The sequence below is a fragment of the Elephas maximus genome, chromosome 7 (genome assembly GCF_024166365.1).
Source record: "Elephas maximus indicus isolate mEleMax1 chromosome 7, mEleMax1 primary haplotype, whole genome shotgun sequence".
Lineage (NCBI taxonomy): Eukaryota > Metazoa > Chordata > Mammalia > Proboscidea > Elephantidae > Elephas > Elephas maximus.
Genome location: NC_064825.1, coordinates 43615590 through 43634053, shown reverse-complemented (window position 1 = coordinate 43634053; position 18464 = coordinate 43615590). Strand labels below are relative to the sequence as shown.

Below are 18464 nucleotides of genomic sequence, written 5' to 3'. Positions count from 1 at the left end.
GCATGGCAGCATCAAACTGCCTTCATGTATCAGATTTCTCATTGTTGAATGAAGAAAACTGATTATTCTGAAGCTACTGGAGTAAAACTGCTAAGCTAAAGAGGTCATTATTAACATTCTTTGTCTCAAAATCACACAGAAAGATAAATGAAGAGCAAATGAAGAAGGTAACTACTCTGTATTTTCAAAACCATAATACTGTAAAGGAAATGTAAAATAACTGAATTCTGTATCTGAATGAGAAAAGCTAAATTACTGCACAAGTCCTTTAAATATATTTTCTTACCAAATTATACTAAGGACTCAAAAATAGACTGAAATCCATTTTTTTAAAAGATTAAAAGTCATATGGTGACTATATATGGATTAAATAATTAATAGTGGAGTCTACATAAAGAACAACAGTTTGTTTTGTTATCTACTCCTGTTTTTCCTTTTTATTTTTTATTGCTTAGTGGTATACTTTTTTTTTTTTTTTTTTTACTGCACCTTAGATGAAGGTTTACAGAACTAGCTTCTCATTAAACAATTAGTACACGTATTGTTTGGGACACTGGTTACCATCCCCGCGATATGTCAACCGTCTCCCCTTCTCGACCTTGGGTTCCCTATTACCAGCTTTCCCATTCCCTCCTGCCTTCTAGTCCTTGCCCCTGGGCTGGTGTGCCCCTTTAGTCTAGTTTTATGAGTCTGTCTAATCTTTGGATGAAGGGTGAACCTCAGGAATGACTTCATTACTGGGTTAAAGGGGGGTTTCTTCAGTCTCTGACAGACCGGTAATTCTGTTTTTTTTTTTTTCTCTTTTGTGAGTTGTTCTACATTTTTCTCCAGCTCTGTCTGGGACCCTCTATTGTGATCCCTGTCAGGGCAGTCAGTGGTGGTAGCCAGGCACCATCTAGTTGTGCTGGACTGTTCGATGGAGGCTGTGGTACTTGTGGACCACTAGTCCTTTGGACTAATCTTTCCCACGTGTCTCTGGTTTTCTTCATTCTCCCTTGCTCCCAAAGGAGTGAGACCAGTGGAGTATCTTAGATGGCTGCTCATAAGCTTTTAAGACCCCATATGGTACTCACCAAAGCAGAATGTAGAACCGTTCTCTATAAACTATATTACAACAATGGAGCTAGATGTTCTCTGAGACCCTGGTCCCCACAGCCCTCGGCCCAGTAATTCAGTCCCTCAGGGAATTTGGAAATGTCTATGGAACTTCCATGACCTTACCTTGGACAAGTTACACTGGCTTCCCCAGTATTGTGTACTGTCTTACCCTTTACCAAAGTTAGCACTTATCTATTGTCTATTTAGTGTCTTTCCATCCCCATCCCTCCCTACCCTCGTAATTATCAAAGACTGTTTGTGTGTAAACCTTTTCATGAGTTTTTATAGTAGAGGTCTCATACGGTATTTGTCCTTTTGTGATTGACTTATTTCACTCAGCATAATGCCCTCCAGATTCACCCATGTTGTGAGATGCTTCACAGATTCATCACTGTTCTTTATCATTGTGTAGTACTCCATTTGGGTTTTAAGTACTCCATTGTGTGTATGTACCAGTTTGTTTATCCATTCATCTGTTGATGGGCATCTAGGTATCGCACTGTAGTTTTGATTTGCATTTCTCTAATGGCTAGTGATCGAGAACATTTCCTCATGTGTCTGCTAGCTGCCTGAATATCTCTGGTGGAGTGTCTGCTCATATCCTTTGCCCATTTTTTAACTGGATTGTCTTTTTGTAGTAGAGGTGTTCGGTTTTCCTGTAGATTTTAGAGATTAGACCTTTGTTGGATTTGTCATAGACAAAATTTTTTCCCAGTCTGAGGTTCTCTTTTTCCTCTTTTGATGAGCATAAGAGTTTAATTTTTAGAAGATTCCAATTATCTACTTCATCCTCTGGAGTTTGTGTGCTGTTAGTTATGGTTTGTGTCCTGTTAATGCCGTTTACTGGGGGCCTCTAGCATTGATCCTATTTTTCTGTTCTATGTTCTTTATGGTTTTAGGTTTTATATTTAGGTCTTTGATCCATTTTGAATCAGTTTTTTTGTATGGTGTGAGGTATGGGTCTTGTTTCATTTTTTTGCAGATGATCATCCAATTTTGCAAGCACCATTTGTTAAGAAGACTATCTTTTCCCCATTTGATGGACTTCGGGCCCTTGTCAAAGATCAGGTGACTGGAGGTGGATGGATTTACACATCTGGGTTCTCAATTCTGTTCCACTGGTCAATGTATTTGGCATTGCATCACTACCAGGCTGTTTTGACTACAGTAGCTGTATAGTAGGTTCTGAGGTCAGGTAGTGTGAATCCTCCTACTTTATTCTTCTCCTTCAATAGTGCTTTACTTATCTGGGGCCTCTTCCCTTCCCATATAAAGTTAATGATTAGTTTTTCCATTTCTTTGATGAATGCTGTTGGTATTTGGATTGGGATTGCATTGTATTTATAGATTGCTATGTGTAAAATTGGAAACCCCGGTTGCATAGTGATTAGGAGCCTGGCTGCTAACCATAAGGTTGGCAGCTTAAATCCAGCAGGCGCTCCTTGGAAAACCTATGGGGCAGTTCTACTCTGTCCTATAGGCTCACTTTGAGTCGGAATCGACTCGACTGCAATTGGTGTTTTTTTTTTTTTTTTGGTATACGTAAAATTGACATTTTCACAATGTTGAGTCTGCCTATCCATGAGCATGGTATGTTTTTCCATTTACGTATATTTCTTTTGGTTTCTTGCAGTAGTGTTTTGTAGTTCTCTTTGTATAGGTCTTTTACAACCCTGGTTAGATTTATTCATAAGTATTTTATTTTTTTAGGGGCTATTATAAATGGTGTTGTTTTCCTGATTTCCTTTTCATCGTTCTCTTTATTAGTGCGTAGGAATCCAACTGATTTTTGTATGTTTATCTTGTACACTGCCACTGTGCTGAATCTTTCCATTAGGTCTAGTAGTTTTCTTGTGGAGTCTTTTGGGTTTTCTATGTATAGTACCATATCACCTGCAAATACAGTTTTACTTCTTCATTATCAATTTAGATGCCCTTTCTTTTTCTTGCCTTACTGCTAATAGGTAGGATTTCCAGCACAATGTTAAATAGGAGTGGCGATAATGAGCACCTTGTCTTGTTCCTGTTCTCAACGGGAATGTTTTCAGCCTCTCTCTGTTAGGATTGATGTTGGCTGTTGGTTTTGTATACATGTCCTTTATTATGTTGAGGAATTTCCCTGAGTTTTTATCAGGAATGGGTATTGGACTTTGTCAAATGCCTTTTCTGTGTCTATTGAGAGTTCATGTGACTCTTTTCTTTCCTTTTATTTATGCGGTAGATTAAACTGATTGATTTTCTAATGTTGAACCATCCTTGCATACCTGGTATGAATTCCACTTGGTCACGGTGTATTATTTTTTTTGATATGATGCTGAATTCTACTGGCTAGAATTTTGTTGAGAATTTCTGTATCTATATTCATGGGAGATACTGGTCTGCATTTTTTTTTTTTTTTTTTTGTGGTGTCTTTGCCCAGTTTTAGTAGCAGGGTTATGCTGGCTTCACAGAATGAATTGGAATTATTCCTTCCTTTTCTGTGATCTGAAACAGTTTATGTAGTACTACTATAAGTTCTTCTCTGACTGTTTGGTAGAATTCTCCAGTGAAGCCATCTGGGCCAGGGCTTTTTTTTTTTAGAATCACCTTTTCAATATCTTCTCTTGTTATGGGTCTGTTCAGATTTTCAACATCAGTTTGTGTTAGTTTTGGTAGGTAGTGTGTTTCTAGAAATTTGTCCATTTCCTCTAGGTTTTCAAATTTGTTGGAGTATAGTTTTTCAGAGTACTCTGCTATGATCCGTTTTATTTCAGTTGAGTCTGTTGTAATGCCCCCCATTTCATTTCTTATTAGGGTTATCTGTGTCCTCTCCTGTTTTTCTTTTGTCAATTTGGCCAGTGGTTTTTTCCATTTTGTAGATCCTTTCAAAGAACAAATTTTTTGTTTTGTTGATTCTATTGTTTTTCTATTCTCTGTTTCCTTTATTTCTCCTCTGATCTTTATTATTTCTTTTTTTTCTGGTGGCTATGGGCTTCTTTTGCTGTTCTCCATTTGTTCGAGTTATGTAGCTAATGTTTTGATTTTGTCCGTTTTTTCTTTTTTGATGTGTGCATCTATTGCTATAAATTGACCTCGGAGCACTGCTTTTGCTGTGTTCCAAAGGTTTTGGTATGATGTGTTTTCATTCTTGTTTGATTCTGGGAATTTTTTTATTCCACCTTTGATTTCTTCTATTACCCAGTGGTTTTTAAGCAGGGTGTTATTCAGTTTCCATGCATTTGATTTTTTTTCCTTGGTCTCCTTGGTTGTTAACTTCTACTTTGATGGGGTTGTGATCAGAGAAGATACTTTGTATTATCTCAATGTTTTGGATTTTGTTGAGGGTTGCTCTGCGGCCTAAGATGTGGTCTATCCTGGAGAACGTTCCATGCGTGTTAGAAAAGAATATGTACCTTGCAGCTGTTGGGTGGAGTGTTCTATATGTCTATGAGGTCAAGTTGGATGATCGTGGCCTTTAGATCTTCTGTATCTTTGTTGCGTTTCTTTCTAGATGTTTTGTCCTTTACTGGGAGTGGTGTGTTGAAGTCTCCTACTATTATGTGGAACTGTCAATTTCTCTTTTCAGTGCTGTTAAGAGTTTGTTTCATGTATTTTGGAGCCCTGTCATTGGGTGCGTAATATTTATTATGGTTATGTCTTCATGATGGATTGTCCCTTTAATCGTTATATAATGTCCTTCTTTGTCTTTCATGGGGGATTTTGTTTTAAATTCTATTTTATCTGAGATTAGTATTGCCACTCCTGTTCATTTCTGGTAGCTGTTTGATATATATTTTTTCTATCCTTTGATTTTTAATAAATTTATGACTTCGTCTCTAAGGTGCGTCTCTTGTAGACAGCATATTGATGGATCCTGTTTTTTTATCCATTCTGTCACTCTCTGTCTCTTTATAGGTGTGTTTAGGCCATTTACGTTCAGTGTAATTATTGATAGATGTGAGTGTACTGCTGTCATTTTGTAGTGCTTTTTTTGTGGTGCTGACAGTTTCTTTGTTCCTCTTACTCTCGTGTGCTGAATTTCTTTTGTCTGGATTTTTTTTTTCATTTCTTTTGTTTTTGCAGATGTTGTATTTACTGAGACTATGTTTTTCTTCTTAATTTTGATGAGCAGGTTTGTTAACTTTCTTTGTGGTTACCTTGAAATTTACCCTTATCTTCCTAAATTTGAACCAGTCTTTTATTATTTGACTTCCTCTCCATTTGAAAGTTCTATACCTATACCATTTATTCCCCTTTTTATTGTTCTGACATTGTTGCCATTTACAGATTAACCTCTTAGGTTCCATGTTGTAAATCTTTTAGTTTTGATTAATCCTTGAGAGTTCATTACCTAGGTTGGTGTCTGGCTGATGTGGTCTTGCATCCTAGATTCAGGCTGTTGCCTGATGTTGTTTGTTCTCTAACCAAAGGACTCCCTTCAATAATTCTTGTAAGTTTGGTTTTTATATATTCCCTTAATTTTGTTTATCTGGAAATGTCCTAATTTCACTACCATATTTGAGTGAGAGTTTTGCCCAATATATTATTCTTGGTTGGCAATTTTTCTTTCAAGGTTTTATACATGCATCCCATTGCCTTCTTGCCTGCATGGTTTCTGCTGAGTAATCAGAGCTTAGTCTTACTGTTTCCCCTCTGTATGTGACTTTCATTTTTCTCGAGTTGTTCTCAGGATTCTTTCTTTGTCTTTGGTTTTGCTGAGTGTGATTATGGTATGTCTTGGTGATACTCTTTTGGGGTCTATCCTATATGCGGTTCAGAGAGCTTCCTGGATGGTCAACTTTTCATGTTTCATGATATTAGGGAAGTTTTCTGTCAGCAAATTTTCCATGATTCTGTGTTTTCTGTTTTCCCCCATTCTGGAACTCCAATCACTTGTAAATTTTTGCTTTTGATTGTATCCCACATCATTCTCAGGGTTTCTTCATTCTTTCCTCTGATTTTTTCCTCAAACATAGTGGTAGCCAAGTATTTGTCTTCAGTTTCGCTGATCCTGTCTTCTGTTGTTTCAAACCTGCTCCTCAAACCTTCTATGACACTGTCCATTTCTGAAATCTTGCTGTTTATCTTTTGGATTTCGATTTGCCGTTTTTATATGATTTCTAGTTGTGAACTTATTTTGACATTTTGTTCCTGTATTATTTTCCTGAATTCTTCCATCATTTTGTCTGTCTTTTCCATGATTCGTCTGTCTTTTTGAGGATTTTTTTTTTTTTTCAATTTTTCTCTCATCTTTGTTTGCTTTTCCCTTCAACTGTTGGACAGCTCTGAATATTAGAAATTCGAATTCCCTATCAGGTAGTTCCAGCACCTTTTCTTCTACTGCAAGTTCATCTGATGCTTTATTCTGGTCGCCTACTGGAACCATCCTGTCCTGTTTTCTTATGTTTTGATATTGTCTGCTATCTTCAGGACATTCAGTAGTTATTTTCTTAGTTTATTGATTGTAGATTTGTCTCATCCTGATTTTTTGTTTTATTTGGTTATTTATGAGTAGGCGGGCTAGGTGTTCTTTGCTGTTTGGTCGTCTGTGGGCACATTTCTCACCACCTTGTCCAATGGACAGGGTCAGTCACTCAGCAATGGTTCAGCAGGGCAGGTCCAGTGAAAGGGGAGAGGCTGGGTCGCTTATGGAATGTACTGGGGCTGACAGGGCAGGGTGAGGGGCACTGCAGGGCAGGTTCCGGTAGACCGTGCCTGAGCTACTTTGGGTGTGATGCTCAGCACATGATGCACCTAGGCTGAGGGGGAGGGGCTGTGATGTGCTAAGTTAAGTGGGTGTGGGAAAGAAGAGAAAAAAACAGGAGTCAAAAAAGATGTGCTGAGGGGGCTGTCATTTGAGTAGCACAGACCAAGGGAAGCTGTGTGTTGGTGGCTTTTGAGTTGGGCGGTAAAGTACAGCCTGTCAAGAAGGGACAGATATGGCACATGCAGCTAGGTGGGCGGGAGAAGGGAAAGGAAGGAAGGGAGAGAGAGATAAGAAACTAGATTAAGAAAAAGGGGAAAGGCACACGGGGCTACGTGGTTGGGAGAAAGGAATGGATGGAATGTAGAGTGAGACAAGAAACAGAGAAAAAAGAAAAAAAAATGATGGCAAGTGGTTGGAAGGAAGGTACAGAGAGAGAAGACCAAGAAAAAAAGGAAGTAAAAAAATGCCCCAAGGAAGCCCACCAGAAGCAGGTAACCAGCCAGGAAGCACTGCATAGCTCGTCCAGAAGTGGAGATGGCACACGGTGCCAGGTGTTCAGGAGAACAGTAAGGATGGAGGGTAGAGACTGACAAGAAACTGGGAAAAAAGAAGACAAAAATGCCCCAAGGGAGCCCACCGGAAGTGGATCCCCAGCCAAGTGGCACGGCACGGCCCATCAAGAAGAAGCAGAGATGGCACATGGCCCCAGGTGTTCAGGAGAAGGGTAAAAAGGAAGGTAGAGAGAGACAAGAAACCAAGAAAAGAAGAGAGAAAGGAAAAAAAAAAAAAGTCCCAAGGGAGCCCACTGGTGTGGTGGTACACACTGGGGAAGTATTTCTCCAGCTATATGGCACTGCACAGCCCATCTAGAGTAGCAGAGATGGCACACAGTGCCAGGTGTTCAGGAGAAAAGAAGGGAAAGATGGTAGAGAGAGATGAGAAATTGAGAAAAGAAAAGGAAAAAAAAATAATAATCCCCAAGGGCACCCACTGGCTTAGTGGTGTGGACCAGGGAAGTAGCTCCCAAGCTGAGCAGAGATGGTGCACGGTGCCAGGTATTCAGGAGACAGGAAAAGGAGGAAAGTAGAGAGAGACCAGAAACTGAGAAACAATGAAAAACCAAAAGGAAAAAAGAACAAGAAAAAAAATAATGTCCTCAGGTATCCCACCAGCGTGGTGGTGTGGACCAGGGAAGTGGTTCCCCAGCTGAATGGTGCTTTGCAGCCTGTCAAGGAGTGGAGATGGCACACAGAGCCAGGTGTTCAAGGGAAAGGAAGGGAAGGAGGTGAGAGAGAAGAAACCAAAAGAACCCGAAAAAAGCAACGACGCCAACAAAAAATGGCACTGAAGGAGCTGGCCAGCTGTTTTGGGTGGGGTGAATCCAAGCAACGAGGAGATGGCACCTCCCTGGTTGGGCAGCCACAGGAAGCCACGGAGGTCGAGAAGGGCAAAGAAGAGTGGGGGGTGGGAAAGCCTGTGTTGCTGGTTACAGAGTGTTGTCGTCTGCTGGGAGCTCCTTAACGCTGTCTTCCCATACTGCCTGTCTGCCGTTCTCTGTGGCTGAGGAATCCAGGACGGTGAATCCATGCTGCGTTAGCTGACAGGTGACCTCCACTCCATAGCCCTGTTTACTCTGTTCTCTTGTCAGTTTCTTATTCCATTCAGTGTTTGGTTGAGTTCATTTTCTTTTCATTTGATGCTTAGGCTTCCAAGGATTGACGTTTGTCTCTGTTTTTGCTGTGGAAGGATGGTGTGGTGCTTCTGTCTATAGTGCCACGTTGGCTCTGCCCTCTTATTTTTTATTTTTACTTTTCTTTTTTTAGAAATCAAGGGCAGATTCATTCATATAGTCAGGAATTTCAAAATCTTAATGATTGCAAAGAAGGGGAAAGGTAACGACCAAGTGATAGACAGGGGCACCACACTATTTCTCAACTTGTTACCTCTCAAGGGATTAATTTAATAATCATCGTCACCACGCCACCACCATCCCACTATTCTTTTAGTGGCTACTCTTAAATTTTAACACGCATATGCAACTTAACAATTCTAAAGTTAATCAGTATCTCTATCATCCTTCCAAACGACGTGAAGACTAAAACACTTTAACTTGCCTCTCTGGTTTTACATGCTACTGCTGCCAGTGTTTTAGTTCTAAGCTGACCGTTATTTTCTTTAAACAACTTGAAGATATTATTTTATCATTCTATTGTCACTACTGTTATCTGAACTTCTTGAGGGTATAATCATGCTGTTTGTTTGGTGTGTCTGCTGTTCACTTATGATAGGTTGCTTCCCTATGTGTTTCAAAGTTGAGAACATGAGAATATCAACAGCAGAGTTTATTTTTGGGAATACTGTGACACCTGGGTTGAAGTTGTAAAGTTCAAGATTGATTTTATATTTGCTTCTATTGCTATCCCTGGCTTATCACCAACCCAAAGTAACTTTTTATTTAAATTTCTTGCCTTGAAGATTTCTAGACCAGAGAGGAAATATAAATTCATTTAAGGCCAGGGAGTGGCTGCAAATTCTCAGTGGAGGCTATTTTTTTTTTTTTTTTCTCTATATCCAAAGCCCAGGCTAAAAAAGATAAACTTCTTTGTAAACTCCCTATTCTGGTTAGCAGAATTTTCTGATTGTTTGCTTTCTAGTTGACCTTTTTATTAAAGATATAGTCCTTGGCGAGTTCTGGCTATGTATATGTGTGTATTTCAGGGGATATTTTGATTCTAATTCATCAAGCTTAGGTCTCGTCTCATGTCCTCTCATGGCTTCTAGTGGCTGTTAAAATCTCTGCTTTCAAAGACTAGCAAACTTCCCTCTATCTCCCCTTCCCACCATTTTAAACATCTCTAGCATCACGTAATTTATGCTTATCCCTCTGGCATCCAGTTCCCTCTTTGTTTCTGTCTCCTGGAATTTCCCTTACTTTCTGGCGAACTCAAAAATTCATTTATCGAATGAAATAAGTCAATCACAAAAGCACAAATATTTTATGTTCTCACTAATACAAAATACCTAGAATAGGCAAATGTACAGAGATCAAAGTTGAATAACAGTGGTTACCAGGAGCAGGAGAGAGGTAGAAAGAATGAATAATTGTTTAGGAAGCACTGAGTTTCTATTTATGGTGATGGAAAACTTGGCAACAGGTATTTGTGATGGATGCGCAACATGATAGATATAATTGGTCTCACTGAATTGCACATGTGAAAAATGTTGAATTGGCAAATGTGTTATCTAGATTTTTACAATTAAAAAACAATGCATTTAAAAGGATTTGAAAATATTTTAACGATCATTTTTAGGTGTTTTATAGAAGGAGGGTTTTCAAATTATCTTGTCTGACTTATTACCTGAAATAGTATTGTCATATGATACTTTCAACAATGTAAGATAGACAAGGTATTATATCACCTTATAGATGAGGAAACTGAAGTTCAGAAAGGTTAAAGATTTACTATTAATCAAGTTCACGGTTGTAGTTACTTATTCATGTAAACACGTTAACTGTTAATCTTTTTTTCCTAGAATTTAAATTCTGTAAAAGAACCAATTCATGTCTATTTTCACTACTGAATCCTCAAAAATTAGCACAGTGCCTAACTCACAGTAGGCTGTCGATAAATAATTGTTGAAAAAAATAAATGAATGGGTGATAAGCGGTGGAGCCAGGATTAGAATCCAGGTCCTCTGAATCAGAGTCCACTACATTCAGTGCCACTTAGCTTTTAAAGAACACCTTCACCTCCACAGTCACTCAAAAGGAGCCAGTGTCATTCGTTCATTCACTCACTCGCTCAATAAAAATTTACTGAGTCACTGTTACAGACACTGTGCTAAGCACAACAGGTATAATAGTAAGCAAAATAAACACAGGCCCTGACCTCCTGGAGGTGATAAACAAATACCCTACATATAAACTTGTGCTATGTGAAACAGATGATGACAGCAGTGACTGACATGGCGCAGCCCATGAGGTCATTTCCCAATCTCCTTATTTTCAGACAACTTCAAGGCACAACAGTTAAGTGATACTTAAGAGTCATAAGGATAGTGGGTCCCTGGGTAGTGGAAACTGTTAATGCACTTGGTTGCTAACTAAAAGGTTGGCAATTTGAGTCTACCCGGAGATGTCTTGGAAGAAAGGCCTGGTGACCTACTTCTGAAAAATTAGTCATTGAAAACCTTATGGAGCATAGTTCTACTCTGACAAACACAGGGTTGCCATGAGTCCGACTGACTTGACAGCAACTGGTTTAAGGACAGTGGAGGAGCTACAACTACTACCATTAATTCCAGTGCCCTTTTAGACAATGAAGTAAATTTGGGTTTAAATATCTGTTACATCTTTTACTCAATTAATTTCTTTGAGCCTCAGATTCTTCAGCTATAGAATGTGGAATGGGGATAGTAACACTCCCAGAGTTGATGTGAACTACTTATGTATGGAAAGTTTATCACTGTCTGGCACATAGTACATATTCAATAAATGGTAAACACTATTTTCCCCATCTGGGATCTTATTCATTAGATAGGAGTAATTGTGATCTTCTCCCTGGTTTTTCTATCACCAGCACAGATTCCTTGGAATGCCCAAGTTACTTCTTTCCTCATCTACTTAATTATTACTTTTATAGATATGAACACACCCAGAACTTTTCTCTAAACTCCACACCTGTATATTCAAATGCTTATCCAACATCTATAACCGGATGTCGAAAAAGCGCTCAGGAGTTCACGGGCGGTGCAAACGGTTAAGTGCTCAATTACTAGCCAAAAGGTTGGCGGCTCAAACCTACCCAGAGGTGCCTCCGAAGATAGGCCTGGCAATCTGTTTCTGAAAGGTCACAGCCTTGAAAACCCCACGGCGCAGTTCTACTCTGTACACATGGGGTTGCCATGGGTCGGCAACTAACAACAATAACAAAAAGCATCACAATCTCAACATGTTTAAGCTTTTGATCCTCCTACCTCCAACAACAAAACCAAACAAGAAAAACCCTGCTACTCGTATATCTTTCTCAATCTCAGGTAATGGCAACTTCATTTTTCCAATTGTATGTATAAGACAAAAGCCTTGAAGTTACTCTCAATTACTTTCTTTCTCATCCTCAGCAAATCCTGTTTGCTGTATCTTTAAAATACATCCAAAACAGGACGATTTCTATCAACCTCCATGGCCACCATCCTGGTTCAGATCACCACTAACTCTAACCTAGACCACTGTAATGGTCTCCTAATTGGTTTGCTGCTCCCACTCTTATCCTGCTACAACCTATTCTCTACAAGGAGCGGAGCGATGCTGCTAAACTGAAGTCGGATCATGTTATCTCTCTGTTGAGACCCTTCAGTGGCTTCCCTACCTCAGTATCCAAGTAAAAACCCAAACTCGGCACAGTAATCTATAAGGCCACACATGATCTGCCTCTCTCCTTTCTTTGTCTCCTTCCCTTATTGACTCTTCACTATTACTTGAGCACTCCAGGCAAGCTCCAACCTCAAGGTCTTTGTACTTGCTATTCCCTCTGCCTGGAATATTCTTCTCCCACACATTCATATAGCTGGTTCTCTCACTTTTTTTTTTAAGATCTTTACTTAAAAATTACCTCAGTGAGATCTTCCCTGGCTACACTGTCTAAAATTTCTACCTCTTAACCCTTTCAGTATTTCCCTTCTCTGGGTTTTTTTTTTTTTTTATCCTTAATACTTATCATTCTCAAAGACTACTATATATTTTACTTATTTATTTTATTTCTTGCCTATTATTTCCCCTAGAATGTAAACTTGATGAAGGCAGGGAATTTTAAATGCTTTGTCACTACTCAAAGACAGTTTTTAGATTCCAGAACAATGCTTAGCACATAGGAGGTGTTCAATAAACATTTTTTAAGTGAAAGAAAAACCCTCAAAAGCCTCCGTTTGTACTTCTTTACCCTTAGAGATCATGGGGCCCTTGACTATCTCCTCCTTTTCTAACCCCATGCCTGTTGCTTTACTACTCATTTAAACTCAATGACTCAGCACTTTTTAACATGTAGCCTCTCTCAGATTCCTAAAATTTTCAGCCCAGTCAAGACTAACAAATTTTCCTTATGCCCCTTCTCAAACACAGCGTGAACTATTTAATCTTCTAAGAATATAAGCTTCCTAATCCTCAAGAGAGCAACCAAAGCAAGATATCAACTTATGATCAGGGACATCTTTTTATTCTTCTGAATATCAAACTTACTTCTGGTACATACTATACGTACTTAGTTTTATTTAAATTGTTTCTACTGTACACAAAGAGGTTATTTATTGTTCTTTTTCCATATCAAAGTGTTTGTTTTATAATAAACTGTGAAAAGAAACAACCTATCTGATTAATATAGTTAGTGGAATAAACAACCAGTCCATTATCAAGTACTAACTGAATTGGATTATCCCCAAACCAAAACCCACTGCCATGGAGTAGATTTCAGCTCACAGCAACCTACAGGGCAGAGTAGAACTGTGCTATAGAGTTTGAGCCTACTGAACTTCTGGTTGGCAGCCAACCGCTTCAACCACTACACCACCAGGGCTCCTTGAATAGGATTATAGTGGAAACAAAACAATAGTGTATGTGTTATACTTAAAACACAGATCTCTAGATTAAAAAAAGTGATTAAAAAACCTGTTCAGGATATATTACCGATTTTAGCAAGAGAAGATAAAGAAGACTGAAAGAGAGAGGAAGTGAGGGGCAGACATTACGTGCATATTTTAAAAGTTTGTTCTTTAATCAAGTCAAATTTTCATTACTAAAATTAGTTTGAACTGTGGTTATACAGATTATAATTACTGTGTTCATTTGTCTTGCTTTGATTTATTTATTCATAAAACATTACATTATCAATTATGAACCAGATATGAGCTATAAAAATAATTAAAAACATGGATCTTACTTCATGACTAAGAAGATAAATAAACAAAAAATTACAATACAGTGTGTAATAAATACAATGATAAAGTTTAAATAAAGAGAAACGATACTTACATTAAAAAGTTGTTTTTCATCATATGTTCTAATCTATCCTTGGTGAGAAAAGAGGAAAAAGAAAATGTATTCAATGTAATTATATTCATTACATATAATTAACCTATTCAAAGAACAGAAGAATTCTGCTTTATCCATAAAACTATTTACCTTTTGGCCAGGAGCTATGAATTTGTGACAGAGTTCAACATCTTCAGGACAATTTGAGAGAACCATCATTACGGTAGTCTTGAAGAGCCCCTCCATAACCTACAGAGAAATGACAGAATTGTCCAACAACTAAGCAGTTTTATACGAAAAATCTGTTCCGAGCTCTGTAAGGGCTGCCTTCCATCTTTCTTAAAAAAAAAAAACAAAAACGGTTGCCATCAAGTCGATTCTGACTCATAGTAACTATAGGACAGAGCAGAGTTGCCCCATAGAGTTTCCAAGGAGCGCCTAGGGGACTTGACCTGCCGGCCTTTTGTTTAGCAGCCGTAGCACCTAACTACTACGCCACCAAGGTTTCCTCCATCTTTCTAGCAACTACAAATTCATTAGGCCTCTGAATCCCTGAATGTACGAAAGCAAGTAAGTTCAGTTTTCCAGATTTATTAGAAGAGGCATCTCAACTTTTGAGATGAGGGGGAAAAAAAAAGAAAGAAAAATGTTTAAATCTTACATGAACAATTTCAATACGGGTATTTAAGTGGGATGTCAAATGAACAGTTAAGACAGACTGGTACCTCTCTAAATTCAATTATCCTCACCTGTAGAGTCAGGATAATAATAGTACCCAGCTTACAGGACTGTTGTGAGGATTAAATGAGATACTTCATGTATAAGTCTTAGCTTAGTACCTGGTTCAGAGAAGCACACGACAGACATTAGTTGTTGTGAAGGGTAAGAGAACTTTGAGAAGTGGTTCAGTTAAATGAAATTAAAAAATGTAGAAAGCAAGTAGGCTTTGAATAAAGTTTCTCTTTTTTGATAAACTTTATAATTATACAAGCAGTGCACTATATCTAGATATAAATATATACATTTTTGCCTTGCTTTAGCAAAAAGTAAAAACAACACAAATAAGTATAGAACACAAGTAAGTATATAAGAATTCAGGGATGTCCATGGCAGCATCAAGGGAAAAACCTCCTCTTAGAAGAAAAAAGTAACCGAGAGAGAAAACATTGTCTTTTTAAACGGAACTAGAATTTCTAGTTTGAAATCAGTGAGATCATATAAACCAAAACCAAACCACTCACTGCTGCCGAGTCAATTCTGACTCATAGTGACCCTATAGGACAGAATAGAACTGCCCCATAGGTTTTCCATGGCTGTTAATCTTTATGGGAGACTGTTACATCTTTCTCCCCGAGTGGCTGGTAGGTTCAAACTGTCGACCTCTAGGTTAGCAGCCGAGTGTTTCACCATGGAGGCACCAGGGCTTCTGAGATCACATAAAGCCCTTCAAGAGCCATACTCAAAAAAGATACATACATGTATAAAGTATAGGCTGCCTCAAAGGCAGGGATCTTCTTTTTCTTTGTTGACCTTGGTGGCACAGTGGCCAAGAGCTACAGCTGCTAACCAAAAGGTTGGCAGTTCAAACCAACCATCCGCTCCCTGGAAACCCTATGAATTCTACTCTGTCCTATAGGGTCGCTATGAGTTGGAATCGACACCATGGCAACAGGTGTGGTTTTTAGTTTTGGTATCACTGGTACATCATCTTATCAAGGCTGGAAACACAGTAGGGTCGTAACTGTCTGCTAAAGTAATTGAATATGATTAGATAAAGGACAATCCTTAAGTAAAAAGTGAAAACCGGATACATTTTATAATGGTTCAATTTTCATTAGTGACATTTATTTCAGACGTTTTACAATGCTCTACTGCATTCCTAGTTTGTTCTCTTAATCTTCCACTGCAATTTTCTATTTAACCAACATGTATATCTATACGGTGACAAAAAATTGGCAAGCCTGTGGGGTAGCTACAGCACTGACAGTGTAAAATAGTAATGACAACTAATTTGGGGGAAGGAAAAACAAGCTGGAATCAAAAGACTTGACAACAGTAAGCATAAAACAGAAGGGAGTAAACAGAATTAAGGCAGAAATGTCCAAGCTGGTATTCTAAGGAGGGGAGAGATGTTTTAATTTAGACTTCATTTAAGCAATGATGTTAAAAATGTAAACCATTAAAGTAACAGAAACATAATGTATCAATTCCAAACCAGTGGAGAAAGAGAAAGAAAACCACTTGAATTTAAGGAGTAACTTGATGACAAGGGAAGAGCGAAAAGGAGGCTAAAGTTGCTTTTCTTTGAGGCTTTATCACCTTCGTTTACAGTGAGATAAAGAAAGCACTAAGCAACTGAATGATTTATGAAGGGTCATATCCCTCAATCATTAAATAAAACTGAGGCAAATGGGAGGAGAAACCAGCAGAGAGTGTGCCTTCACTACTGAGGGACACAATACGCCCATGCATAAGATGAAGACTTTGACCACTGGGGCCGTTAAATCGGTGTCTTTCATGGGTAGTAAATTTCCATTTGAAGCAGAAAATCCTTGGCTTCTCTAACCTTGATATTCAGATTATGATCTGTAAACATATTTGAAGAAAACAGAAACATAACTGAAGGATTAACTTATCTTTCAGATGTTTTAATAGCACTAAAACAGTACTACTTTTTTTTTTTCCTTTTTTATTGTGCTTTAGGTGAAAGTTTATAGCTCAAGTTCGTTCTCAGGAGAAAATTTACACACATACTGTTTTGTGACATTAGCTGCGATCCCCACAATGTGATGGCACACTCCCCCTTCCCACCCCGATTCCCTGTGTCCATCCGACCACCTTCCTGTCCCTTCCTGCCTTCTCATCCTGCTTTTGGACAGGAGCTGCCCATTTGGTCTCATGTATCTGGCTGCACTAAGAAGCACGTTCCTCATGTGCATTATTTTTTTTTTGTTTTATACTCCTGTCTAATCTTTATCTGAAGAGTGGACTTCAGGAATGGTTTCAGTGCTGGGTTAACAGTGCATCGGGGGCCATAGCTTCGGGGGTTCCTCCAGCCTCTGCCAGACCATTAAGTCGGGTCTTTTTACAGGAATTTGAGCTCTGTTCTACGTTTTTCACCTGCTCTGTTCAGGACTCTCTGTTGTGTTCCCTGTCCAGGCAGTCACTAATGGTAGCCAGTTCTTCTGGCCTCAGGCTGGTAGAGTCTCTGGTTCATGTGGTCCTTTAGTTCTTTGGTTTAATATTTTCCTTGTGCCTTTGGTTTCTTCATTTTCCTTTGCTCCAAGAGGGGTGAGACCAATTGATGTATTGATGGCTGCTTGCAAGCTTTTAAGATCCCAGATTTAAAAGAGTAATACTTAACTGCTTAGAACTGACAAGGGGAAAAAATCCTTTGTTACAATAGTCAAGAGACCACTGTGCATCATCATAATAATTTCCATACAATGTAATTATGAAAGTCAAAACATGAAGAGAAACAGGAGGTTACTTTTTTTTGGGAGGGGTTGCACACCTGCTCTTCTGTCTTTAGGAAAAAAGTTTATATTCTAATTAATTAAATCATTCAATAGTGTATGCCTTGAGTACCACTCAATGAAATTCTAAAATAACTCAAATAGCAAATCCCTTGACAAAAAAAAAAAATTTTTTTTTTTTGACAAAACGTGAATATTCTTGTTTATCTCATTATGTTCCTATTTATTATTAGCTTCATGAAGGTCAGCATCAGGATTCTTATTTGCCATTCAAATCCTTTAACATGAGAGAAAACTGCTCAGGTCAGGTGACTACTTAAAATTCTGCTGGACAAGAATTACCTGGAGTTAGAAGAGTACTTGGAAGGAAATATCACAACAACAATTTGGATCAGTTAAGTATTCTTCATTAGTATTTAGTTTTATTGCCTAACAAATATCAATAAAACATAATTCAGCACTATAAACAGCAGTGAAATAACCAACTCTGGGGCTCCTAATAACATACTGATTGTGTTAGCTTACCACCAAAACCCCAAAAACCCCAGTGCTGTGGAGTCGATTCAAAGTTTAACAACAGTAATAAAATTACATAAAATCTGTTTGAGATTTCTATACCAGAAAGTCTGAGATGTTGGGTCACAAAATTAGTCAGAAACTTTCTGGTTTAACTATATAATGGATTGTCTAAGCTGGGACACTTTTAAGAGTAAAAACAGAAAATAGTTAATAATTAAGCCTTTTTTTTAAGTTTTTCTATCTGGCCAAGATAGAGCAAGTGATTACAATCTCTCTTTTCAACTAATCACAACTGAAATATCTGGACAGAATACAAAACTACCCACCTAAGGATTATGAAAAGTACACAATAGCAGGAAGACTGTGGACTGAGCAAAACTTGAATAATGACCTCTAATGGGTAATAAGATAGTGAGTCTACTCTATTTTATGGTATTTGTGTTTTAAGTGGAGTTGGGTTCTTTACTGGGTGAATAGAAGTAGAAAGAAATAAAACATAAAATAAATAAAATAGAATGAAGACAGAACTGATGAAAATTGTTAAACATCCTGTAATTTCAAATTCAGACTAAGGTATTAATCAAAATGGTATTGGATAGAGAGTTCATAATAACATATTTTTACTGAAACCCGTTGCCATCGAGTCGGTTCCAACTCACAG

At 38.2% G+C, this 18464-nt stretch overlaps 1 protein-coding gene across 5 annotated transcripts in view; it reads right to left on the bottom strand.

Annotated features, from left to right (window-relative positions):
* Positions 1-18464, bottom strand: part of NARS2 (asparaginyl-tRNA synthetase 2, mitochondrial) — a 193195-nt gene that overhangs the window by 59753 nt on the left and 114978 nt on the right. For all 5 annotated transcript variants that reach the window (XM_049889693.1, XM_049889692.1, XM_049889691.1 and 2 more), the window contains 2 exons: positions 13959-14057; positions 13809-13846 (listed from right to left, as the gene is read on the bottom strand). In XM_049889693.1, the coding sequence (XP_049745650.1) occupies positions 13809-13846; positions 13959-14057 (137 nt within the window). The remainder of the gene's footprint in view (positions 1-13808; positions 13847-13958; positions 14058-18464) is intronic.